The sequence below is a fragment of the Eurosta solidaginis genome, chromosome 3, assembly GCF_040869045.1.
Source record: "Eurosta solidaginis isolate ZX-2024a chromosome 3, ASM4086904v1, whole genome shotgun sequence".
NCBI classification, from domain to species: Eukaryota; Metazoa; Arthropoda; class Insecta; order Diptera; family Tephritidae; genus Eurosta; species Eurosta solidaginis.
Window position 1 is genome coordinate 273157732 of NC_090321.1, and position 27906 is coordinate 273185637.

Consider the following 27906-nt stretch of genomic DNA (forward strand, 5'->3'; position numbering starts at 1 on the left):
AGCGTTTTCGCTCATTCGCATAACATGACCAGACAGCGAAGACTGTGGGTTTTTTTCGCTGCACTATAGTTATTCCGCCGCTGCTGCCGTGGTGTAGTGGTAGCGTGCTCCGCCTACATCACTGAAGCTTCAACTCCCAGTAACATCAACAATTTAGAAAAAAGGTTTTCAATTATAAAAAGTGTATTCTAAGCGCGGTCACCCCTTGGCATTGATTTGGCGAACACTCTGATTTATTTTTGCCATGTTAAGCTTGTCAGCTAAATCCATTCTGCCTTGCAGATGCCAATCAGAGTCGACATAAAACAGGTAGGTCCCATCTCGTAAATTTCTATGCAAAATTAAAAGAGAACGACGCAAATTGATGTGAATGCCTAAACGCGAATGTGTCGATTCTTTCTTGAATGACCGCAAGTACTTCGTCTTATCCCCATCCACTGTAAGACTCACTTGTTTGCTTTTTTATCTAATCGAGAATAGGGAAAACTCAGAGCACATTTGTTGAAGCAAATATTAGATATATCATCAGCATGAGCAAACAAGTTAATCCCTACGAAGCTGGTTTTATTGTTAAGCGTCATTTGGCAAAGCCCCGTTAACTTTGCAGGGAACTTAAACCCAGACATAGCATATAGGGACTTCCTTTCTTTTCTTTTAAACCAATCGCAAGCACGTCCGTACCTCCTGCAAAGACGGGTACCAGTGCGTATGCGTAACATTGTTCGTATTATTTGATACAAAAGAGTTACATATAATTAACATACAATGAGGTGGAACTAATAAAAGTGTGGCTTGATTCCGGCAGCATTAGATATAGAAACAGTATCAAAACGGCCACGAAAACAGTTCCGTAATCCCATTTTAAATCGTTCTGAAACTATTAAAAATACAGTCTTGCAACAATTCCAAATTAGTACTAAAATCATTGCTAAGACAATCCTAAAATAATTTTCTCGAAAGTATTCCAGAAATGGCTTAGAAATAACTCCCAAGGAAATCTTGAAAAAGTCCTCGCGAAACTATTTCGAAATAGTTTGATATGATCTAAGCCACTCCGAAATGGACCCGAAATTATTTTGAAAACTATCTCGCAATGATAGGGAAAATATTCCCGACCTAAGCCTACTGAAATCATGAAGAAAACAATATAAAGATTATCCGGAATCTGTACCGAAATCATCTCAAATCCCGAAAACAATCCGGAACAGATCAGTAAAATTCGAAATAGTCCTGATAGATCCCCAATATATTCCTAAAAGGAATCACTAAATGATCCGAATCCAGTCACAAAATAATCCAGAGATGTGAGCAAAATAGGCCGAAATCATTTCTGAATAACATCGAAGTTAACTGAGACAGCTCCTAAATTGTTTCCAATATTTTTCCACAATGAATCCGAAGTTATCCACCTTGCAATTGAAAATATGCTCTGTGTCATGTGGGCACATATTACAAGCGGGAAATACAATGGATAAGAAAGGGTTGATTCTGGATAAATAATGGTTTAACCTTTTAAAAAATTCAGATCGAAGTTAAGCTTGAGTGCTGGGTTTTCTAGGGAAGTTGCTTTCCTCAACCGTGAATTTAGGGCATTTGCCTTTATGAACGGGGTTCACCGGGCAATCCTTGGCAATGTACGACAACGCCATTTTACTACCTCTTAAATTAGTGGGAGGCACGGCCTCTTCAATCAGATGTCTGATGGTATGCACATGTTTCTGGGTATTCAGTAGAAAATGTTTATTCACCATTTCATTTCTGTCCTTTTCGGGAATTATTTTCGCTTTGATGGTGATGTTCTTGAGTCATAAGACTGAAGACTTCCCGTGGCAGTTCTGAGTGCGGTGTTTTGCCTAGCCTGCAGTTTCTTCTAGTGTTTTTCTTTTAGGCTCGGCGACCATATTGGAATGTTTATTATACAATAAGGTTATGAGAGTTTCTTGACCTTTGCCCCAAGTGTTGCCAGCTAGAGACTTGAGGATTTTGTTGCGACTCAATATACAATTGCAGCTGTATGCTCACCACAGCCAGTATTTTTTGATGTAAGAGAATCGGTAGCATAATTCTATCGCCACGTATGACCTATACCGTCGACACCTGCTTTGTGTACAGTGTCTTGCTTTGCATTTGGCCGGTGAAAATTTCAGATTTCGTGAAGCAAAAGCCTGGAAAGAATAGGAATATAGCCGTTGATTTTATAGCATAGCTCATCAATGGATTCGCCGGGGCTTTTTGTCGTTATCGTGTAGCCATCGGCGTGGGATAAAATGGTAGCTCTACTTGATGCTATTGTCTGCATTTTGATTTATTCATAACACACATTCTTGTAGCGAAAGTACTTTAACTGAGCATGTTTAAGAAAAATATTTAAAAAGTAAGGATGATAGCAAATTTCATACTAATACTACTATTACTACTTTTCGAATGTTCTAAATATGCTAATTAAATTTTTTAGGGAAATTATATTAAAATGAATAGTTTGTTAGCAATAAAATAAAGTTTAACAAGTCAATTTATCATAGAAATATTAGCTTTATTGTCCTAATAAATTATTAGCATACCTTAAAACTTGTGTATATCCTTGAAAATAAAACGTGAAAAATTACTAACGTGCCTGACCGACTTAGTCCTGCCCAAAATTTTTTGTATCTACATTTAAAAAGCGAGCCCTATTTCCTCTTGTCACACTTTATCCCATTCTACTCTAATTTATCTTATATATTTGTTCTTATCCTTTACTATATTGTAGTCCCTCCCACACACACTCCTACTAAAAATCCCACTCCCATTCCAATTACCACTTCCATTTTCAATACCACTCCCAGGCCCTATTCCTCTATCAAATATTGAATATCTGCCTCAAATGATATCGCAGAAAAAGCGAATTTAAATATTTCGTAATGGGGGCATAGCATAGCCCACTCTTACAAAATTCGACGCAGATTAAATATCATTAGTTTGACCTTAGCCAGCTGGGATTTTCGACAAAATGAAACTTATGTTGCATTGGGTGTGGTTCCGCCCAATTTTCCAAATTTTTTTTTTGTCGTAACCATCTTGAAGCATAACGAAGGAAACAGAATTAACAAAATTAACGAAATCGAGAAATAGCACAGAAATGCACACAGATATCCATTTTTGTATAAATAGAAAAATAAGTGTTGCATTTCACATCCGAGCAGATTTAGGTCGAGTTTTTTGTTGTGCTCCTCTTTGGTTTTTCCTATAAATTGGCTGGAAGGGATCTACATGTTGTATGCCGCCTCTGAGCTGCTGCTTTTCACTAAAAAGATTTTGTATTGCATTAATACACTCGAAGTATTTAGCAAACCATGAGGAGTTCCAGGTAAAAAAATTGTTTCTAATTAAAAAATATTTTTTAGAAATTAATTTACACAGTCCTATAAATTTGAAATCGATAATAAATCTTATCGATTTAGCTTTCGGGGTCTATCAACAGGGTATCAATTAACGAAAAGTTTTTGAGTTTGTTATCGAACAAATGTCGCCTTGTTCTCCAAAACCTATTGCAACTGCACTTGCATGCATAAAAATTGTGTATATGCCTTGAGTTGCTTTGTGATTTCGGTAATATTAATTCCACTACGTTGTTTGCTGCCACATTACGCTACAGCGTAGTGACTATACTTACGCTCTAATTTTTTGATACACCGTACAGCATACCAATATATACACTACGCCTACACTTATACATTTTCTAGTACTCTTTACAGTACATCTCTATATATAAATGCGAAAGTCTGTACAGGTTTGGAACATCACGCCTTAACCACATCATCGAATAACGCGAATATATATTTTTTTCTAAGAACGGAAATAGGCATAGTTTTTCAATAAAATAGCAGGCAGTGGACAAAGGGCCGACCTATTTTAAATTAAATAGTGTACGGTGCGATTCGCTTGAAATTCGGTAAGAGGCAGCTTTCGTGACTTACTTATTATTTGAGAATTTTTTTTTTTCCTTATAGTCGACCAGGTATCGACTTATTCCAAAAAATCTAATTGATGGTGCGATTCTCTTGAAATTTGGCACATGTGTACTTCTATGACAAAGATAATATTTGAGAAACTTTTCATTCCGGGAAGTGGACTTCTGTACGTGTGTCTGCGACTGAACTCCTCTTAAAGGAGTGGACCGATTTTGATGAAATTTTGTGTGAGTTTTAAGTTCTTTCTTATTTTCCCAGAAAGAGAACACGGACCAACGCATACAAAAAAAAATAATTTATGGTCCGATTTGTTTGACTAGCTTATTATTTGGGAAACATTTCTCTCTAGAAATTGGACCAGAGACAGGCCTATTCGAAACAGTCTTGTATATGAGGCAATCAGTTCACACTTTGGTACACCGATTCCTTTTCGACAAGCTTAATATTTGTGACCTTTTCTAGCTAGGAAGAGGACCAAGGGTGGAGAAATTTCTTTATATTATATATTATAACTAATGAAAGCCAGTTAGTAACTTTATAACTCAAGATTGTAGATGGTTTTTAAGTGGATTTCAGTTCTATATGTTAATCCATTTCTTAGACGAAGACCAAGATATGGACCAGGGTCGTATGGTGTTCGGGTAAAAAATTGGATGTGTTAGTGAGGGTCTTAACAAGGGGCGTGGTTAAGAAAAGAGCGAGATAGAAAAGGGAGTCATACGAAGAGCCTTAGCAGATAAAGGAAACATTTAAAATAAAAGATAGGAGTGGGAATCGGATAGGGGAGAGAGGAAAAGGGAAGAGAAAAATAATAGAGAGAGGGTTTGGCTGAGGGAGAGGAAAAAAATTTGGGGTAAGAAAGTAATCTTAGGTATAACAAGTAAGGAAAGCTAAGTTCGGGTGTAACCGAACATTACATACATACTGAGAGCTTTGGAGACAAAATAAGGGAAAATCTCCTTTTAGCAAAATGAACCTAGGGTAACCCTGGAATGTGTTTGTATGACATGTGTATCAAATGAAGGGTGTTAATGATTATTTAAAACGTAGTGGGCCTTATTTATATATATATTATATAGATATCGCAATAAGAGAGGACAGGGGTGACTCTAGAATGTGTTTGAACGATATGGGTATCAAACTAAAAGTACTAGAGTTCGCCCAGTGGTTGAAATTCAACCACAGGAGAGGAAAGGAAAGGAAAGTAAAGGAAAGGAAAGGAAAGGAAAGGAAAAGAAAGGAAGGAAAATCAATAGAAGGGAAATGAAAATAAAAGAAATAGAAACATTCGATGGGTATTATAATGAATAAGTAAGCTCAAAATAGGTAAATTTTATAATGCCCTGCAGGAAGGGTATGATTTAATCAATATACTTCTCGTAAACAAAAGGTAGGAAAAGGAAAGGTAATGAAAGGAAAAAAAGGAAAGGAAGGGAAGGAAAATCAATGGAAGGGAAATGAAAATAAAAGAAACGAAAGAAAAGAAAATTAGAGGAATGGAAAGGAAAGGAAAGGAAAGGAAAGGACAGGAGAGGAAAAGAAGGAAAGGAAAGGAAGGAATATGAATGGATGAGAAATGAAAGTAAAAGAAAGGAAATAAAAAGAGAGGAAAGGAAAATAAAGAAAAGGTAAGGAAAGGAAAGTAAAGGAAAGGAAATGAAATGAAAGGAAAGGAAATGAAATGAAAGGAAATGAAAGGAAAGGAAAGGAAATGAAAAGAAAGGAAAGCAAAGGAAAGAAAAGAAATAGACTTGATGCATGATCAGCGATGCATTTTTGTTAAATTTTTATTGTGTACAAAGCAACTCCTCGGCCATGCTAAAGATTCAGCATAGTACACAAAAAGCAAGTACACACACATGTCTATAGTATGAATAAGTACATGTGTAGTGGTGTGACTTTTATGTTAAATTTTTTATATTAAAATGATTTTTCAAATTTCTTTTATTTATGGATAAGAGTGCAGCTCAAAATTTCCTATCAACACACATATAATTTGTATACCTTAGAATTATAGTTTAGCAGAAAACGGTTCCACATTTTTTCATCTTGTCTATTTATATATAAGATCTAATTTATTTATATATGTAATACCATGAACAGTATTCCTTCCAAGATTCCAAGGGCTTTTGATTTCGCCCTTCAAAACTTTTTCATTTTCTTCTACTTAATATGGTAGGTGTCACACCCATTTTACAAAGTTTTTTCTAAAGTTATATATTGCGTCAAAAAACCAATCCAATTACCATGTTTCATCTCTTTTTTCATATTTGGTACAGAATTATGGCATTTTTTTCATTTTTCGTAATTTTCAATATCGGAAAAGTGGGCGTGGTCATAGTCTGATTTCGGCCATATTTTATACCAAGATAAAATGACTTCAGATAAGTACGTGAACTAAGTTTAGTTAAGATATATCGTTTTTTGCGCAAGTTATCGTGTTAACGGCCAAGCGGAAGGACAGATGGTCCACTGTGTATAAAAACTGGGCGTGATTTCAATCTATTTCACAGAAAACAGTTATCTTCATAGAATCTATGTCCCTACCAAATTTCACAAGGATTGATAAATTTTTGTTCGACTTATGGCATTAAAAGTATTCTAGACGAATTAAATGAAAAAGGGCGGAGTTACGCCAATTTTGAAATTTTCTTTTATCTTTGTATTTTGTTGCACCATATCATTACTGGAGTCGAATGTTGACATAATTTACTTTTATACTCTAAAGATATTAAATTTTTTGTCAAAATTTGACTAAAAAAAATTTTTTTTTTAAAGTGGGCGTGTTGGTCATCCGATTTCTCAAATTTCTATTTAGCAAACATACAGTCATAGGGGTAACGTGCCTACCAAATTTCATCATGATATCTTCAACGACCATTTACAGCTTGCAAAACTTTTAAATGACCTTCTTTTAAAAGTGGGCGGTGCCACACCCATTGTCCAGAATGTTTCTAATTTTCTATTTTGCGTCATAAGGTCAACGCACCTACCAAGTTTCATCGCTTTATCCGTCTTTGTTAATGAATTATCGCACTTTTTCGGTTTTTCGAAATTTTCGATATCGAAAAAGTGGGCGTGGTTGTAGTCCGACTTCGTTCATTTTAAACAGCGATCTGAGATGAGCGCCCGGGAACCTGCATAACAAATTTCATCAAGATACTTCAAAATTTACTCAAGTTATCGTGTTTACAGGCGGACAGACATGGCTAAATGAATTTCTTTTTTCACCCAGATCATTTTTATATATAGAAGTCTATATCTATCTCGATTAGTTTATGCCGTTACGGATTACTGTTATGCGAACAAAGTTAATATACTCTGCGAACTCTGCTCGGCTGAGTATAAAAATCGTCGGCAGAACTAGGGTTAAACCGAAGAAAGGAATTGTGTCATTTTGTTGTGTTGCAGACTTTGATTTGTGATGAAAGTACTTCGGTTGGTGGTTCAATTTCTACCACTAATCGACATGTGGTTAATTTAAAAAACATTAGTTTTCTATACCGACACTTCTATCTTTACACATTGCATTTCACTAGTACTTGGTTTCACGCTCTCATGTTTTGTGTTTTGTATAAGATGGTTCTAGGTTTAGAATTTCAAAAAATTTTTCATATGTACCGCTGTCATGTTGGGTAACTGGCGCATCAATAAAGGTCTAACATAGACTGAATGTGTCCATGGTGTTACCACAATTTGTTTGAAGACCAAACGAAGAACCCCAATCAGGTGCCAGCACTTGTGATATAGAATAATTCCGTCCTTTTGGAGACGGAGAAGTTTTCTTAGAGCTAGCTTAGAATTAGAAGCAATTTTGCTTAATTGCTGTTTTCAGATCTGTCAAATCTGCCGCCCCTAATAGCTGCAGCCTTGACCTGGCGAGCGCCGGACACAAACACGGAACGTGCTCAACCGTTTCTTAGTGCAGCTCGCACTTCCTAGATCAGCCCTTATTAACAGAGTCCAGTTAGTATGCCCATCGTATGACTTAAATCTTCTCTCTACAAAGGTATGAGACACTTTGTGAGGATTCGCTCATTATCATAGAAATTTACCAGCCCCGCGATGGATCATATGCAACTCCTGTCTTCTTTCGATTTCTACCAAACGCATTAGGACGTTCAACGTTGATTCAGCGTGTGATGCACCTTTCTTTGCCAACTGAGCGACCTTTTCATTATATTTTATTTTATTATGACCGGGAACCTAGTAGAGATGTGTGGTCTGGGATGAGCAAAGTGTTTCCAGTACTGCTTTGAAATTCAAGACACTTCTTGATAAAGTACTGTATTATATAAGTACAGGTATTAGAAGGTATAAATTTACATGCTATCTAGCTACTTAAATACCAACTAAGAGTTAGGTACTACCATAAACAAAAATCTATCTATATGTATGCTAGTTCTTAGCACAGAAAGTGCTTAAATGAGTGACAGTAAACACGTCGCTGTTAGCGTGCATGAACGTGACTTAAAATCGGTCACAAGCACATCCCTACTTTGTACTCACTTATTCAATGTTTTAGATAAACAAAGTTTACCATTAAATAACAATGATTAATATATAAAGAGATAATATTCATTTGGACTTAAATAATTTATTGCTATCTATTAAACGTTTCTTTAATTGCAGATTTTCATCGTGCAAAGAAGTTATATAAAAGACCTTATAATCAGATGCCAGCCCGAAAGGGGCTGCTTGCGCCCCAAAATACTTTTCTGGATACAATCGCAACCCGCTTTGATGGCACACGTAAGTGTAATAAGAAATTAATTCTATTATTATGATTTGTACTATGCAAGTACATAATTACATTCTATGTGCTTATATGTTTTATATCTACTAGAATGACAACGCACTACCCAATTTTCAAAGTTCTGGAAACTTTCGTCAATTTATGTCCAATATGCATTACATTACAATATGCATTACCAGGCAGACGCTGTCCTGCCCTAAATTTGGCCAATATGCATACATTTTAATAAGCTTTTTCCGTCTGACTCTGCCCTCCCCCTTCTTCACTTTTTCCTAGTCCTTTTATTCACTCCTCCCTCCGTATTTTTCGCTTCATCTATCTCCATCTTCGTCTCATTCTATCTCTTTCTCAATCTCCTTCTTCTTATCTCTTTTCTCTTCTCTCAATTTCTTCTCATTCTTCTGCATCCCTTATTGCCTGTCCCAGAAGATGGTATGTATTTTATTCCAGTCCCAGTCCCAATCCCATTCCGATTCTCAGTCCCAGTCCTAGTCCTAATCCCAGTCCCAGTACGTCTCTGATATTATATTACTCTGTACTAAAGCATTCATCAATAGCTTTCATTTGATATCCATATTGTATAAGCACTATCTAGGCATTCACTGGCCCACGTTTTGGCCTATACCTCGAGACCCTAGTCACCCAGGGGTATGAAAATTACCCTCTGCTAAAGCACTCATCACCCGCGCTCATTTGATATCCACATTCTACAAACACATTCTAGGGGTGCTCCGGTCCACGTTTTGGCCTAAAAAAAAATCATAACTCAAGAATGGCTAAACCGATTTGGGATTTCAAAATCAACTAACCATCATCTCTCCTTCCTGTATCTTTCCTAAAAATTTCATGGCAATCTTTCTATCCGTTCTCGAGTTATGGAGTGACAATAAAAATGTACACTTCTTCTTATATATATAGATATGCTGTTCAAACAAAAATCGTGTAAATACCCTGCAGTCACCATTCCTGATGTAAATGAGAAAGCGTAATTTGGAAATGAGAATAGTTACTTTAAAATGAGAAAACATTATTTAAAAATAAGATTTGTAAACTGTAAATGAGATAAGTCAATCGTAAATTAGAAAGCCTCAAATGTAAACCGTTATATGGAATTGAGAATAGTCCATTGTAAAGCATCACTACGATATGAGAGTAGGCACTTGAACATGAGAAAACGGTAATTGAATTGAAATTGAATGAATGGAAAACGTCATTTGTAATAGAGAATAGTGAGTTGTAAATGAGAATAGTGAATTGCCAATGCGAAAGCTTCATTTGGAAAGGAGAATAGTCAATTGTAAATGCGAAAGCGTCAGACGTAATTTCGAAAGTCAATTATAAATAAGAAAGTATCTTTTGAAATTGCAAAATTGACTATGTATTCTCAAGTACAAACGAAGCTCTTGCATTTTCGTTTTATGCTTTCTCATTTTCAAGTGACTATTCTCATTTCCATATGACGTACTCGCATTTAACATTGAAAATAAATAAAAAATAAATGTAAGGCGCGATAACCTCCGAAGAGATCTAAGGCCGAGCTTCTCTTCCAATTTGCGTCGTGCTCCTCTTGATTTTTCCCTACAAATTGGCCGGACGGGACCTACATGTTTTATGCTGACTCCGAACGGCATCTGCAAGGCAGATGAGTTTTCACTGAGAGCTTTTCATGGCAGAAATACAATCGGAGCGCTTGCCAGACACTGCCGAGGGGCGACCCCGCTTAGAAAAATTTTCTTCTAATTGAAAAATCTTATTTCTAAAATTTTGATGTTGCTTTGTCCGGGAGTTGAACCCAGGGCATACGGTGTGATAGGCGGAGCACGCTACCATCACACCACGGTGGCCGCCATTTAACATTGACTATTCTCATTTACAACTGACGCTTTCGAGATTACATCTGACGCTTTCGAATTTTCAAATGACGCGTTTTCATTTACTTGTGACCATTTCGCATTTATAATTGACTAATCTCATTTGCATATGACGCTTTCGCATTTATATCTGACGCTTTCTCATTTGCAACTGAAAATGGTGTTTTTTGCCTAAAATCCCAACTAGTTCGAGTTCTGTCTTTTTCCATATTAGCAAGTGATATTTTTAACACGGCGATATCCTACGAAATATCAATTGCCGGTCTCTACATCAGCATCATACCTGTTGACAAACTTGTCATTATATGCACAAGAATTGTACAAGGTGACATACTAGTCAGTAGTAAACCTCTCGCCAGAATTATACCAAATGGCATACTAATTATTATATACATCAATATTATACCAATTAACATACTAGTTAGTTTAGGCAAGAGTATATTGATAACAGCGTTCTCCTGGCGCGACTTCGCGATGCTTCTTCCCGACTTAGTGTGGATTAGGATAAGGATCTCCACGTGTTAATTTGGATCAACCCGTTGAAGGTGTTGCATCTCATCCTAGTGCTTACGAAGATGTTTCCTTTTTCCTCTTGGAGTAGTGTACGGTGATAAAAAGCTTTTAACAGGTAAAGAGCCACAAGCGCTGTCCCATGATGGAGTTTTGTTTGGTTTAGTCCGATATATATTAGGGTGTTAATGTCCTTTAAGGCAGTGGTTGTTACATGCATTTTACGGAAGCCACGCTGATGGCTGGCAGAACATTGGTCTGTAAATGAATGGCAATGATATATACGAATCACCTGAGTTTCCGGGCTTGGGTATAGGGGTTGTTCTTGCCATTATTTATTATTCTGAAATGCCAAAGGCTTAATTGACAAATAGAAAACATGCGTTAGGTAGCTGATGTCCTTATAACCAAGGTATTTTAGCATCGGCATATGCATTCCATCTGGGCCTATCGATTTCGGCACTGTGTGGTAAACGCAATGCACAGGATATATTTACTTAGCTATGCGCTTCATTCCTCCGTCATCAGATCCATCCGTATATATGCAGCGTATTTTACTGGAAAAAAGTGCCTATTCGATAATGAAGCCATTGAAATCTAAGCTAGGGTTGGGTGACTTTAACCTGCCGTATGTGTCACGGAACAGCCTTCATTATCATTTTTTCAGTTTCATCTTAGACGTGTTACAGCGAATTTGTTAATGAAATATTCGATCTTTGTCCTTGTGAGATACATTTTTTTTTCATTGAAGTAATTTGTAAAAACATAAAGGGAATTATTTGCTACTCGCAATGGTTTAATGGTTTTCTAAAATCTAAACATGGCGTAGAGGGGTTTCAAGAGAATGCAAATTTCTTCGCTTATGAAACCTTTTCTTAAGTTATAGTGTTTTTCCGTCAGAATGACAAGAGTTCTGTTTCCTCCCTCTATTACAGAATACGTTATATCTGGATGTATTCTGACATCAAGACATACACGTCACTCGGACAACATCTTTCTCTTCAGAGGGATTGAAATATATTAAATTGGTTGGTACAATGTGAACTTCATGTCATTTAATTTTCAAATATGTAAACTTATTTGTTTTTTTGCGTAAAAATTTACAACCGCCCTCTTACATAGAGCTTACGATTTATCGAATTTGTTCAAGAAGAAATGTCCCATAATTATAGAAGAAATTTCCCGCTAATCGCGGCTTCTCGCGACTTTCTCGAGTCTCAAACTTCAATTCAATTGCTGCATTGGCAGTTCTATACAGAGCTTTCGATTTCTTTTTAACCACAAGCGTGAGTTTCCATAAAACACAAAAAAAAAAAAAAAACGGAATGCATAGAATACAACCAATCCAGCGATATAATTGAATGTCGTTAAGCTCGCGAGATTTTCGATTATTCGAGGTACGAGAGTCTCGCGAGGTCTCGAAAGTTTTTCCTATTTATTGTTATAAATCCACTTGGGAAATGAAATACCATTAATATAAAACTCTTTTTTGCATAGATATAGCTTATTTTATTCGTCCACGACCCTTTTAAAAATCTTTTATATAAAAGTTATCACAAGTGGGCGATGCCACGCCCCTTTTAAAAAATGTTTAAAAATTTTTATCAAGAGTCTCAATATCAGTCCACATGGTTATGGTTTCCCAAATGTTACATATATAAAAAGTGGGCGTGGTTATCATCCAAATTCGCTCATTTTCAATACCAATCTATTCTTGGTCCAGATAAGCTCGTGTACCAATTTGGTGAAGATATATGAATATTTACTCAAGTTATCGTGTTAACGGACAGACGGACGGACGGACGGGCGGACATGGCTCAATCAAATTTTTTTTCGATCATGATGATTTCGATATATGGAAGTCTATATCTATCTCGATTCCTTTATACCTGTACAACCAACCGTTATGCAATCAAAGTTAATATACCCTGTGTGCAATGCACGTAATTTTTTTGTAAGGTACTTTGACATATACCAGAGCAATAAATCTTGACATGCTTGTATTCACCTACATATATATTTAAATTTATCAACATATGTGCATGCGTGCATACGTATTATACTTTAAAAGTCTTCTTATCAATAAGCCACAGCTAATCCAGTCACCGACATTTAAAGTGCTTTTTAAGTGTTTACGACTTAACTGTTGTAGTTGCAGCAAATTGTTACAGGTGAGTGTTTGTACTGTGAGCGACTTAAGGACAGCAAACAACTTTAAATATGCGCCCGGCTCACGTGCTACTTACGCAATGCAATGGAAAACTACTGTAATGAATTTCATAAGTAATTACATGGAAACCTTTGATAGTGAGGTATGCACATTTCTCCGAAAATGAGATAATCGTCGATCTAACCTACCTATGTCGAATCCTATTTATCATGTAGGCGTGGCTCTGGCGCTTCCAATTTCCAAGACAATATCAATTCGTTCCCGAGATGGTCGAGCTTGTTCCTTAATGGTGATATTTTCCGGACCCTTCAAAGAGTTACTTTATTGCTGCATGAAGGAGAGAAAAAGATCGATTTGTATTGTGTTCAAGTCTTGGGAAAAGGAGTTTTGTCTCATATACAAAGAAATATCAAAAATGCTTAAGAAAATATTTTCTAATCGAAGTCGTCCCTCGAAAGTAGTTTGGCAAGCATCACGGGTATACCTGCCATGAAATAAATAAATGAAAGGCGCGATAGTCTCCAAAAAAATGTAAGCTGAGCTTTTCTTCAATTTGTGTCGTGCTACTTTTAGTTTTCCCACAAGTTGGAGGGACAGGACCTACATGTTTTCATGTTTTACGCTGACTTCAAACGGCATCTGTTAGGCAGATAAGTTTTCACTGAGAAGCTTTTCGTGGAAGAAATACACTCGGAGTGCTTTGCCAAATCAGTGCTGCGGGCGACCCCGACTGAGAAAAAGTTTTTCAAATTAAACATATTTATTTCCAAATTTTTGATGTTGCTTTGCGCGGGGCGAAAACCCAGACCTTGGGTGTGGTAGGCGAAGCACGCCACCACGACACCACCGCGATCGACTTGTTATCACAAAGTTATCTATTTTTTCTCGGCGTGTTATCGATTTGTTAGGATGATCAGTCTGTCTGTGCGTCGATAAGAAAACAATTTGAGGCCAATGACTCGGCGATAACAAGTCAATAAAAAACCAGTAGCTTGCCGATAATAATTCCTATCGATAATAAGCCGAAAGTAAAAAAAAATTAACTTATTTGCATCGGTTGTTACCGACAAGAAGCCGAAGAAGTTCTTCTCAAACAATGACTATTACGCTCTATGAATATGATCAAACTTACTTATTTTTGTAGTTCTATAATGACTTTGAATTTTTGTAGATTTCATCAAGGTATTGGGAAACTTTTCAAAAGAGCTATATCTCATCAGCCTAAACAATGTTCAATAGTCATCTGATTGAAAAAGACCCGCCTCCCAGCAACTTGAGAGGTCTTTATCATAAGAGCTATGAAAAAATTTTACACTCAAGGATTCAGAAGTTTGAAAGACAAGAGCTTGTTGACAAAGCCCCCAAAAACATCCATAAAAAGCCATCGGTCTACTATGCCAGGGATTTCCCGTTCAGAAAGACAAATATTTTAGACTCGCCGTTGAGAGAAGCAACCTCGGCAAGGAGATGAGTGTCACTCTAAAAAAAAAAGTTTAAACTCTTACATATCTAAAATCAACCCCGATATACACAATGAATGTCCCGCTTGTAATGTTTGCCCACATGACTTCAACCATCTTTTCAATTGCAACGTGAAACTAATGCCTTTAACACCCTTATCTCTCTGGTCCAACCATCTTTGCACGTTTCCTCTGGAAGACTTTGATGAGAACTAGAAAAACAACCCTTATCCGTTTAAAGATATATAGATACCCTTCGTACATGGGTAGCGGGGCAAAAAAGAGACAAGAATGCATTTTTATTTCAGCGCCTATAAAACCTTAGCCAAATTTAGTACAAACCGAGTAACGATGGTTTTTAAATGTCCCTGATTTATGTGGGATGCCATTCTACAAAGTAATTTCAAATGTTTTCAAAATAAGGTTTCACTAAAAATTGGACTTGATATTAATATTTCTTACTTACTTACTTAATTGGCGCTTAAACGTCTAAACGGTTATGGCCGTACAACAAGGCGTGCCAGTCGTTCCTTCGCTTCGCCAACCGGCGCGAATTGGTCACATCAAGGGAGTTTAAATCGTTTTCCACCTGGTCCTTCCAACGGAGTGGGGGCCACCCTCTACCTCTGCTTCCATAGGCGGGTTCCGATAGAAACACTTTCTTGGCCGGCGCATCATCTTTCATTCGCATAACATGGCCTAGCCAGCGCAGCCGCTGCGTTTCAATTCGCTGGACTATGTTGATGTATGCGTATAGCTCGTACAGCTCATCATTAAATCTTCTTCAGTACTCGCCATCGCCAACGCGTAGAGGTCCATAAATCTTTCGAAGAAATTTTCTCTCGAACGCTACCAAAGCCCCTTCATCTGCTGTTGTCATGGTCCATGTTTCTGCCCCATATAGCAGGACGGGTACGATAAGTGACTTGTAGAGTATGATTTTCGTTCGCCGAGAGCGGACTTTACTTTTCAATTGCCTACCTAGTCCAAAGTAGCATTTGTTGGCAAGATTGCTTCTACGCTGGATTTCAGTGCTGATGTTGTTGCTAGTGTTGTTGCTGGTTCCCAAACAAGGGTACCAACATCAACACTATTAATATTTCTTGTTCGCTCAAATTTCTCTTACACTTTTATTTTGTGTGAAATGATATTTTCACTTTAATAGCGTTTTTTGATTAAGTTTATATGGTATTTTGCGTTGCTCATATTCATGAACAAAATTACGTCGCATATATTTTATTTAATTGCTTTTTGCCTGTCTGTTATTTCAAGCAGTCAAATATATGCATAATAAAAAGCTCCACGATTTATAGCTCAGAAAACAAGGATGTTTTATTAAGTAATGGTATGCAGAAGAAATTAAAGTGAGTATTTTTTTTTAACATCTAACTCTTTTGTACTCAACAAGATATTCATATCAAATTAATGCTGTGTCATTGAACATTTTTGAAGATAGTACCACAAGGATCTCTTCACACATAAGTGCAAAAGTATTCAAATTATATAATATTTATCTACTCATAAGCGCCGAAACATGAGTCAGCTTTTTACACCTTTCATGAACATGAGATGAGGCCAGAATAAGCAGACGAGGACATAAGAATGACCTATAGAGATTCTTAAGACAAATACTGTGATATCAAAAGCAGATATCAACAAATCAAGTTACAACTAAAAATAGTTTTGGCTGTAGTTGGAGGGTTAACAAAAAGAAATTTAAAATAAAACTTTTCCGAGACCATTTCAACGTAAGATTCAAATTTGGTGGCGTACTTTCGCAGCTTTCTTTCGACCTAGTCTTCTGTAATAGATATTTTATTACCTACAACATGCAGAATCATGTTATGATGGATTATCGAATACTTCATTATTATTGCTGTTAGATTCATAAATATTTTGTTTACATCTTTGTTTTTGAATGTTGTAGGTATTGAAAACGCGAAATAATAAAATTTTCAATATTGCTTCCAGATCCAAAGTATATAGTACACCAGATTGGCAAAACAAGAAAATGTTATAAGGCCAAACACTGAATCGCATTTGTCCCGTACTAGCGCAGAACTATCACATTAAGAGACAGTACTAGCTCTAACTCAACTCCTCTGCAGCCTTCGATTAATTCTTTAAAATATATATAACTCAGACTTCAGTGGGAAAATTTTCCCAGAACAGTTATGTGATGCTCACGAAGGAGAACGTAAAGGAAAGAGTGGAATACCCACACTTATATAGTAAGGAACGCTTGGAAGTACTTAAAGTGTCTTTGGGGATTGAAATTGTTCCAAATTTTCCCTGATAGAGTCTCGATATGATTCCGAAAATAATCCTGACGTGATCATCCCTAAATGTTCACGGAATATTTATTTTTTTGGGTATTGTGATCGATGTTGATGGTCCTTTACCGCATATAGATCCGGTATGTTCCGGTAACAAGCACCATTAAAGTAAAAGTCCCATCTCAGGAACGATTTAATATGATCAAATTGAACTTTCTGGCCATCGGTTTTTTCGGTAGCCACTATCAACTTTATCAGTGGTAGTACTTAGCATTTTTTTTGACATCATACTTAAGCAAACCGAAAACAAGTTTATGTTAGCGTTGTTCATCTATTCATCTATCCGTCAGCCTATGCTTTTAATTTTTTTGCAATAACAAGCTTTTGATCGCGTATGGCATGACGCACTTCTCTATAAAGTAAAATACACTCTCCTTACAAACTACTTCTTATTTATACTTACTTACTTACTTAATTGGCGCTTAACCGTCTAAACGGTTATGGCCGTCCAACAAGGCGCGCCAGTCGCTCCTTCGCTCCGCCAACCGACGCCAATTGGTCACACCAAGGGAGTTTAAATCGTTTTCCACCTGGTCCTTCCAACGGAGTGGGGGCCGCCCTCTACCTCTGCTTCCATAGGCGGGTTCCGATAGAAACACTTTCTTGGCCGGAGCATCATCTTTCATTCGCATAACATGGCCTAGCCAGCGCTGCCGCTGCGTTTTAATTCGCTGGACTATGTTGATGTCTGCGTATAGCTCGTAGAGCTCATCATTAAATCTTCTTCGTTACTCGCCATCGCCAACGCGTAGAGGTCCACAAATCTTTCGAAGAACTTTTCTCTCGAACACTCCCAAAGCCGCTTCATCTGCTGTTGTCATGGTCCATGCTTCTGCCCCATATAGCAGGACGGGTACGTTAAGTGACTTGTAGAGTATGATTTTCGTTCGCCGAGAGAGGACTTTACTTTTCAATTGCCTACCTAGTCCAAAGTAGCATTTATTGGCAAGATTGATTCTTCGCTGGATTTCAGTGCTGATGTTGTTGCTAGTATTGATGCTGGTTCCCAAATAAACGAAGTCTTTTACTATTTCGAAATTATGGCTGCCAACAGTAGCGTGGTTGCCAAGGCGCATATGCGCTGACTCTTTGCTCGATGACAGCAGGTACTTCGTTTTGTCCTCATTCACCATCAAACCCATCTTTACCGCTTCTTTTTCCAGTTTGGAGTAAGCAGAACTAACAGCGCGGGTGTTTAAGCCGATGATACCAATGTCATCAGCATATGCCAGTAGTTGCACGCTTTTATAGTATATTGTTCCAGTGCGGTTAAGTTCTGCAGCTAGTATAATTTTCTCCACCATCAAATTAAAGAAATCGCACGATAGGGGGTCACCCTGTCTGAAACCTCGTTTAGTTTCGAACGGCTCGGAGAGGTCCTTCCCAATTCTGACTGAGCTGATGGTGTTGCTCAACGTCATTTTGCACAGCCGTATAAGTTTTGCGGGGAAACCAAATTCAGACATAGCGGCATATGGGCAGCTCCTTTTCGTGCTGTCGAAGGCGGCTTTAAAGTCGACGAAGGGATGATGTGTGTCGATTCTCTTTTCACAGGTTTTTTCAAGATTTGGCGCATTGTGAAAATCTGGTCGATGGTAGATTTACCAGGTCTGAAGCCGCACTGATAAGGTCCAATCAGCCGGTTCACGGTGTGCTTCAATCTTTCGAACAATACACTTGAAAGAACCTTATATGCGATATTAAGAAGGCTGATTCCACGATAGTTGGTGCATTTTGCAGTGTCCCCCTTCTTGTGGACTGGGCAAAGAACACTTAGATTCCAACCGTCGGGCATGCTTTCGTCCGCCCATATTTTGCTAAGAAGCTGCTGCGTGCGCCTTACCAACTCCTCGCAGCCGAACTTGAATAGCTCCGCAGGCAATCCATCAGCGCCCACGGCCTTGTTGTTTTTCAATATGGTTATTGCTATTCTAACTTCGTCATAATCGGGCGGGGGGACATATATTCCATCATCATCGGTTGCGGGATCGGGTTCTTCATCTCTGCGCGGTGAACTGCTGCCCCCATTTAGGAGAGCAGAGAAGTATTCCCTCCATAATCTAAGCACTCTCTGGACATCAGTTACAAGGTCGCCGTTTTCATTCCTACAGGAGTTTGCCCCTGTCTTAAAACCTTCCGTCTGTCGCCGTATTTTTTGGTAGAATTTTCGGGCGTTATTCCTGGTGGCTAGCAGCTCAAGCTCCTCGCACTCACGCCTTTCTGCTTCTGCTTTTTTCTTCCTGAAAAGGCGTCTCGCTTCCCTTTTCAACTCACGATAGCGTTCACACACTCCTCTTGTCGCGCTCGCTTTTAACGTAGCCCTGTAGGCAGCGTCTTTTCTTTCGGTTTCAACGCGGCATTCTTCATCATACCAGTTGTTTTTTCGTGGCCGCCGGTAACCAATTTTTTCCTCGGCGGCAGTATGAAGTGCTTTGGAGATATGCTCCCACTGCTCCTGTATTCCTTCAGGATGAGTTGTGCCCTCAGAGAGCAGGTGTGAGAGTCGAGTTGCGAAATCATTGGCAGTCTGTTGTGATTGAAGCTTTTCGACGTCTAGCTTTCCTTGTGTTTTTTGTTCCTTGTTTTTAGCCGCGTTGAGGCGGGTGCGTATTTTGGCTGCAACGAGATAATGGTCCGAATCGATGTTAGGTCCTCGGATCGTTCGCACATCTAAAACACTGGAGGCATGCCGTCCGTCTATCACAACGTGATCGATCTGATTGCGAGTATTTCGATCAGGAGACAGCCATGTAGCTTGATGTATCTTTTTATGCATGAACCTCGTGCTGGATATGACCATGTTTCGAGCACCGGCAAAGTCAATCAGCCCCAGTCCATTAGGAGAAGTTTCATTGTGTAGGCTGAACTTTCCGACTGTAGGGCCAACACCTTCTTTGCCCACCCTGGCGTTAAAGTCGCCAAGCACGACTTTTATATCATGACGGGGGCAGCGCTCGTATGTGCGTTCTAATTGTTCATAAAAAGTGTCTTTCACCTCATCGTCTTTCTCCTCTGTCGGCGCATGGGCGCAGATGAATGATATATTAAAAAATTTTGCTTTTATTCGAATAGCGGCGAGACGCTCGTCCACAGGCGTGAACGCCAGCACTTGGCGACAAAGTCTCTCTCCCACCACGAATCCGACGCCGAAACTGCGCTTATTCGCATGGCCACTCCAATATATGTCACAATTTTTGATCTTCTTTCTTCCTTGCTTCGTCCAACGCATTTCTTTGATGGCGGTGATGTCAGATTTTGCTTTGACGAGGACACCAACCAGCCGGGCATCTGCACCAATCCCATTCAGGGAGCGGACGTTCCAGGTGCATGCCCTCAATTCATTGTCCTTCAAACGTTTGCCATGGTCGTCATCAATAGAGAGTGTATTTATCCGAGGCTTGTTGTTAGATTTCATTGGAGTATGGTTTTACGTGGCGGGTCCCAAGCCCAGCGCACAACCCGCTCAGCGGGGGTGAAAATATTACTTGGCACGTTTATATAGCGAGCCGCTTGCTCCAATACAGACGCCCGCTTGCAGCCGCACCTAGAGGTGTACAGACGCTGCCGATGAAATCTCCCCCCGGCTAGCCCTTAAACCGATTATGTCAGAGTGGCCTAGCCAGGTTGTCGCCTTCTCACATTAGCTCAACACCCGTTTAGCGGCTACCCAGAGGATACTTGGCCGCAAGCGACCGGCAGTAGTGAGCTGCTTGAACCGCATGCAAAAGAATCGCTCTGGCCATTCCCAGGTGAATGGCGGTCAGAAGCTTTCCCCAATTTCGTGGACTTCTACACACGGCCCCACCCTCCTTCTTATTTCTTCCTATTTATACAATCATATCTAAAAGATCGTTATTTCTTCGTTAATCAAGGTGTATAGCAGACTGCCCTTTATGAGTGCTTAGCAGGTGTCCCGCAAGGCAGCGCAAGTGGTCCAATACTTTAAATACTTTATCTACTTTACACCTATGACGTCACTACAGGTACGTTTGCCGACGGTACTGCAGTGCTGGCCGTTGACCATAACCCTAGCATGGCTTCACTCAAGCTTCAAGAAAGTTTCAATAAAATTACACATTGGCTGAAATAATGGAGGATCAAATCCAATGAATCAAAATCCGTTCAAGTGACGTTTACTACAAGACGTGACACTTGCCCACCCGTTAAACTCTCAACGATATTAATATGCCACAAAACGACGAAACAAAGTACCTTGGTATGCACTTCGACAGAAAATTAACTTGAAGGACCCACATATTCAACAAAAGAAAAGCCCTTGGTAACAAACTAAGAAATCTGCATTAGCTTATGTGCCGAAATTCACAATTATCAGTTGATAACAAAGTTCTGTTTTACTCAGCCATCATGAAACCCATTTTGGACATATGGAATACAGCTGTGGGGAACACAAACATAGAAATTCTTTAAAGATTCCAATCGAAAACCTTCAGAATGATTGTAAATGCACCCTACTATGTGATTAACAATCAGCTACACTGGGATCTAACGGTTCCAACAATAGCTGAAAAATTCAAAAAGTGGGCTATTTCATACAACACGAGGCTTCTAACTCACCCCAACCCATTCATTTTAGCCCTGTCATCAACACCAACTAATTTAACGCGCCTGAAAAGAAAGTCAATCACAGATCTTCAACACTGATTAATTCTTATTAAAAAAATGGATGCACTACTGAGAGCAATCCGTCCATGCCCATCAAGTTTATTAAGTTTAATGTATTATGAATAAGTTTTAAAAAACCACAAATTTGTTAGATGTATTCTAGGTATACAGTTGGGAAAATATATTGGATGCTAAAAAAAAACAAATTTTATTTAAGGAAATAAATTGTAATGAAATTCAACACTCTACTTGTTCTGCACCGCGACTAATACTACTGTAAAAAACAAATATTATTTTTAAATTAAATATAATTCCGTGATAACTCAATACTTAATGGTATACTTCCGTTATTTATAAAGCTAAAAGCTAAAATTCCATATGATCAACTTCGTAAGGTTAACTTAAAAATTGTATTGAACTACTTGAAAAAAGAGCACTTGGCAACGCATGCAAAGGCCGCGTCTTTCTTTGAAAATCTTTGCATCGATTTCAAAAACGGTTGAAGATGTTATGATATTATTTATACCCATCTTTCTTTTTCAAAATAGAATGCTATATAAAAGAATTACCACGCCTGTAATATATAATTGATGGAGTGAGGATGATTGACTTCGCTGTTTTCCGAAATGTTTTCATATCCAACTCAACGTTTAAACATATCCATAAAGCTACATGGGCATCACCTGAACGAAAACTACAACACAGAGTATAAGAAAAACTGAAAGTGGTACGAAAAATTCGACGAAAGATAGAGGAACTTAAGCTGGGATCAAATATCTGTCAAAACTAAAGGGACGACCTGGTAATCAATTTTCATTTATTCGAAAAAAAAAATTTTGTTTGTACGCGACACGTGTGAAATTCAGTTTCCGAAATAAGAGTAGAGGCAGAAAAATTCGTTCAAAAGATTCCAGATCACATATCCCCATTGTTTCCCGCACAGTTGGCGTCAACGAAAGCTGCGTTCAATTCAAAAATAAGTCAAATGAAAACAATCAAAGAGCTGGCAGATTTTCTTGTAATTGAAAAAAGTTCATTGATATTAAATTTTTCAGATGCTTATACTGCTTGCATAATGTTCTTGATCATCCCAGCAACAACTGCCACCGATGAACGATCGTTTTCAAAATTAAATTTGATCAAAAATTATTTGCGAAGTTCGATGGGTAATGAATGATGAAGTGGACTGGCACTACTATCTATTAAAAATGAACGAGCTCGGAAAATTAATTTTTCAAAAACCATCGATGATTTTGCGAGTAAAAAAAGTAGAAAAAAACTTTTCTAGAATGAGAGACACAAGAAACTCACAACATGTGCAAGAAAATTTGAAGTTATAATGTTTCTGAATTTTTACTTTAAGTATTAGCCATTAATTTACTAGTCAAATATAGTGATATAAGAATATTTATTTTTTCGTGCGCTAATCCTGTGAATTTTGCATAAGGGGCCCCCACGACCTCCGGTACGGCCCTGCTTGTGGATGGACTAAATTTTTCTGTACTTCTGAGAACGTTGAGACACTATGTGCTCTTTCATTTACTCACTCTCCGGCTTTTTGACGAATTAAACCCCCCCTAACCAATAAGTACCCGCGCTACAATGAATTTTACACAGCGGCGGATCTAGGGGGCGAGGGGCGATCGTCCCCCCGCTCCGATCTGGAACTTATGAAAATTATAAAAGTTTGTTTTAATTACATATACAATTTTAAAATGTTTAGCTATTATGTATGTATAATCTATAAGATCGTCCTAATCAACTAAAGAAGGACCAATATTTTTAAAATGTCACAAAAAAATTATTTATATGGGCCTTCGCGAATTTCAGTCCCTACATCGCGTTAATGTGTTACTATTTGGCAACAGTAATACATTCACGCCAGGAAATCTCCATTATTTTGGGAATTGTAGCACTCTTTGACTTATACTATACATAATTCTACATAAAGATACAGAATATGTAAAATTAAGTCAACGTATAGTTCTTTGGCAGCTCTCAGTATTTGATGGAACCTATCTTCCTCCAATCCGAAATTCGGTTAATGCAGCAGAAATTCTTTGAAAGTCAAAGGCTCGTACTTTATGAACAATGTGGAGAGTTGCTTATATGTGGATAAACTTTTAGTATTTTTCAGCTAAGTTTGCCTCGTGCTCCTCCTGGTTTTCCCTACAAATTGGCCGGACAGGACATATATTTTTTATGCCGACTCCGTACGGCATCTGCAAGGAAGATGAATTTTCACTGAGAGCTCTTCATGACAGAAATACACTCGGAGCGCTTGCCAAACACTGCCGAGGGGCGACCCCGCTTAGAAAAATTATTCTAATAGAAAAACCTTATTTCTAAAATTTTGATGTTGCTTTGATCGGGGTGTGAACCCAAGGCGTACGGTGTGGTAGGTGGAGCACGCTACCATCACACCACGGTGGCTTTCAATACATGACCCGAAAATACGGAATAATAAGATATCCTTTCCAACAGGTTGTTTAAGGTTCCAAATAAGCGTACATTTTTCATGAAACATAAACTTTCTCATCAAAAACAAGTGAACACTTGTTATTTTCATCTTATAATTATTTAATTTAATCTTTTTGCTTTTGCTGGTTCAAGACTCTGGCGGCGCCGTGGTGTAGTGATAGCGTACACCACCTACCACACCGAGGGTGCTGGGTTCAAGACCCATGCAAAAGCAACATCAAAATTTAAGAAAAAAGTTCATTCAATTAAAAAAAGCATTTCTAAGCGGGGCGCCCTCGACAGTGGTTTGGAAAGCACTCCGAAAAGTTTCTGCCATTAAAAACCTTCTCAATGAAAATTCATCTGCCTTCCAGGTGCCGTTCGGAATCGGCATAAAAAATTAAAGCCCCGTCCCGTATATTTGTAGGAAAAACTAAAAAGGGACAAGATGCAAACTTGAACAGAAGCTCAGCCTCAATATTTTCTGAGATAAATCGCGCCAAGTACATATTTGTTTTTATTTATTTTTTATCACAGTTCAGCCTGCTTATTCAATCGTTTATTTGTCAATTTAGCAATATCTGGCTCCATCTTAAAATGCTGTGTTAATTATTTCTTTGTGCTAAAAAATCTGTGTACGTGTGTTAAGTGATCCTATTGCCCTACTATGAAAAAAGATATACACACATAAAAAAAATCTTTTATTTCATAGTTTTGATATCGTCTGACACTTCGGCCAAATAGCCGCCTGAATATGCATTGCAATGTGACATCTTGGAGAAAAACCTATAATTCTGTTGATCGGTCTTGGTTTAAATATATGTTTTAGTTGCGCAAACAAATAAATTTTTTATCACTTTTGCTCTCGCTTCCGTACAAAGAACCAGACTGGAGGAAAAGTGGCCATCAGAACAAACCTAAGCAAAAAGCACCAGTTTTGTATAAATGGATCGTAGTGGTAACTATAGCCGTTATGTCAAAAGTACCGTTCTTCGAATTTGCTGTGAACAGTTTTGTTGTTGAGAATTTTCAAAAAGCGGTCAATAGGGATTTTACTTTTATGCTACACTTCCACACAGAAGCGTGCCACAAACTAATGCACCTTTTAATTGAAATTTTTAACAGCTATAAGCTGCAAATCAATTTAAAAGGACTAACAAAAATCCTTCTCTATATTAAAATACCCAAAATAACCCACTACGGTCATATTCACAATCAATGTTATGTAGGTAGGCTTTTTAAAATAATTTGCTATGGGCAATATGTCAAAAAAGCTGTGACCAAATTTGAAGTATAAGTAAATATATTTAGACTTTGAATACGCACCTTTATTTTTAAGTTATGGATTTCTTATAAATTCGTAAGGATATAAACTCTGAATCATATTTCTATACATACTTCTTAAAATAATCAAGTGCATTTTTAATTTTGATGTTTATGACAGGGTAAAATATTGAGCCCCAAAATAGTTCTAAAATATTTGAAATAGTTTTAAAAGGAGCAAAATGTTCTAAAAAGGATAAAATCTCCGCAAAGCGAGACGAGGGTAACATTGTATGTATGTATGTATGTACATATGTATTTCAAAAAATCTGAGAGATAAATTCTAAAAATTCTTACTGAAAGCTAAAAATTTGCATGAAAATTCGCGGAATTTTCCTGAATTTTCTAAAAATTCTTAAGTGTATATTTGGATTGTTAGTGTTATATATATTAATGCATATTTTTATATAAATATCGAAAATAATGAAGGTCGAAGCAAAACTTAGTAAAAACTGGAAAAATCTGAGTGATGATGACTTTTGTAGATGGGTGTAGATATTTATGTGTGTTTGCATGAAAAATTCTAAGGTCACTTTATCTTACTTAAAAAATTGACTTAAATTACAAAAAAAGTTTTATCGCACTCCCGCCGCCCTCTCATATAATTACGATACATTTAGTGTTCAGTAGTGTAAATTCTTTTGTGTTCTGGTCCATATTGAGGGAGTTCAGAATTTGTGTATTTGACATTGGAAATGTTACTATACCGAATACAATCAACGGATCGTGTACAACTGTTTTCATTTAAAATTTTTTCTTTGCACTTTTTGTTTTATTTTGACAGTTGATGATTTGCTATTCAGTATTGAAAAAATAAACTACGGTTTTTGATGTTGCATTATTGCAATGCCTTCGCAAATGTAAAGCCGTATATTTTGTTAGGGTATAGTAAAAAATATTCTACGGAAGTTTGCAACGAAATTCTGCTCGCCCATTTACACAAAATTATGAACTCCCTAATTATATTCTTTCTCTAGTAGTCGACCGTTTTGTATCTGTGTTAACTTTAATACAGTAAACAAAAATAAATAAAATAACTGCGCCTCGTTAAACTATTTCAAATATTTTTCATAATAAAAAATTACTTAATATCCAGCTGTTGCCTTCACATCTGCATGGAAATCTTAAAAGTTTGGCGTAATGGCAGCTATTCTTAAAAGAACATTTTATCAGATTTCGCTAGTGATAGATCCTCCTTGACTTCAACCGTTCTGAGATATCCCTACCGAGATCCGCCAAAAACATTTGTTAATCAATAGTTGAGGTAGCTTTGAGTGGACAATCCGCATACCAAGTATGAGGAAAATAGCTGTATTAGGTTAAGAAATATCAAAGACTTTTATTTTTTTGAAAAACATGATATATTTATACAGGGCGGGGTTATATACCGATTAGGCAAATTGTTAGTAAGAGCCTTACGCTTATCTATTCTTGAGGAATCTTTTATCTCATATAACTATCAAAAACAAATTAACATTTCTAAGAAAATTACTTGTCTAGATTAAAGGAAGGATTTCTATGAATTAAAATTAATCCCGTTTTTTCTCATTTAATAATTTTTTTTGAGTGTAAATTTGCTTCATCCTTATTATATGTACATTTCCTAGCTAGTTGGAAGTGCACGCTTTCATTGATTAGCACATTGTTACATCCTAAGCCTCTTTGATTAAGTTTGTGTGTATAATATGCTTACACATGTGTGATATATTTCATGGTCAGTCTACCCTGAGCATATGTCAATAAATTCAATGCACGTACGAACTATTTGTTACACAAGGATACACAAATGCGTATATTTTTACAAACGGTATTACAACGTTTGCCTGGAAATTGTTAGTTAAGCTTCAAAAGTGTTTACGTGTATATTTTGTCTCGTATATGTACAGGGCTGGGCGTGAGCTTAGCACCTGCTAAGTAACCATATATGTACGTATACGAGAAGCGAGAGCAAGATGACAACTTCGTCAACATCAACGACAGCTAAATTAGTCTGATTTCGATGGTCGTACGGTCTGCAAACATTGAAATCAAACTAAATAAATAATTGATTTTGCTTTCGTGCTCACTACGCGTTCGTGTATACTAACACATTCTCAATTCGGTAACCGTGTATATATATATATATATATATAACTCTTTCTAACTGTTCAAAAGTTATTTAAAAAAACAGGCGCTTTCGATGTCAGCTTAACATGGCCTTTGCATCACCCAATTCACCAAGTTATTAAAACAAAACACTAATAGAAAAGTCATATATCTAATAAATTTATATGTTCACTTTGCATATTTTTTTTCAAAAAATGAATAATGAACAATGAGTTCAAATAAAATTACCCAAGGCGAACATGTTTTCAAATTGTCCTCAAGTTGTTAAAAAAAGCAAATTAACCAAAAAAGGTGCCGATTTTAAAAAAATTTATATTGCGATTGGCTGAATGAATAAGCGA

The 27906-nt window shown here is 37.4% G+C and overlaps 1 protein-coding gene across 1 annotated transcript in view; it reads left to right on the plus strand.

Moving 5' to 3' along the window:
- Elk (Eag-like K[+] channel) overlaps positions 1-27906 on the plus strand; it is a 410371-nt gene that overhangs the window by 218383 nt on the left and 164082 nt on the right. Inside the window, exon 4 of the mRNA XM_067777239.1 lies at positions 8583-8702. Within this exon, the coding sequence (XP_067633340.1) occupies positions 8627-8702 (76 nt within the window). The 5' untranslated portion in view covers positions 8583-8626. The remainder of the gene's footprint in view (positions 1-8582; positions 8703-27906) is intronic.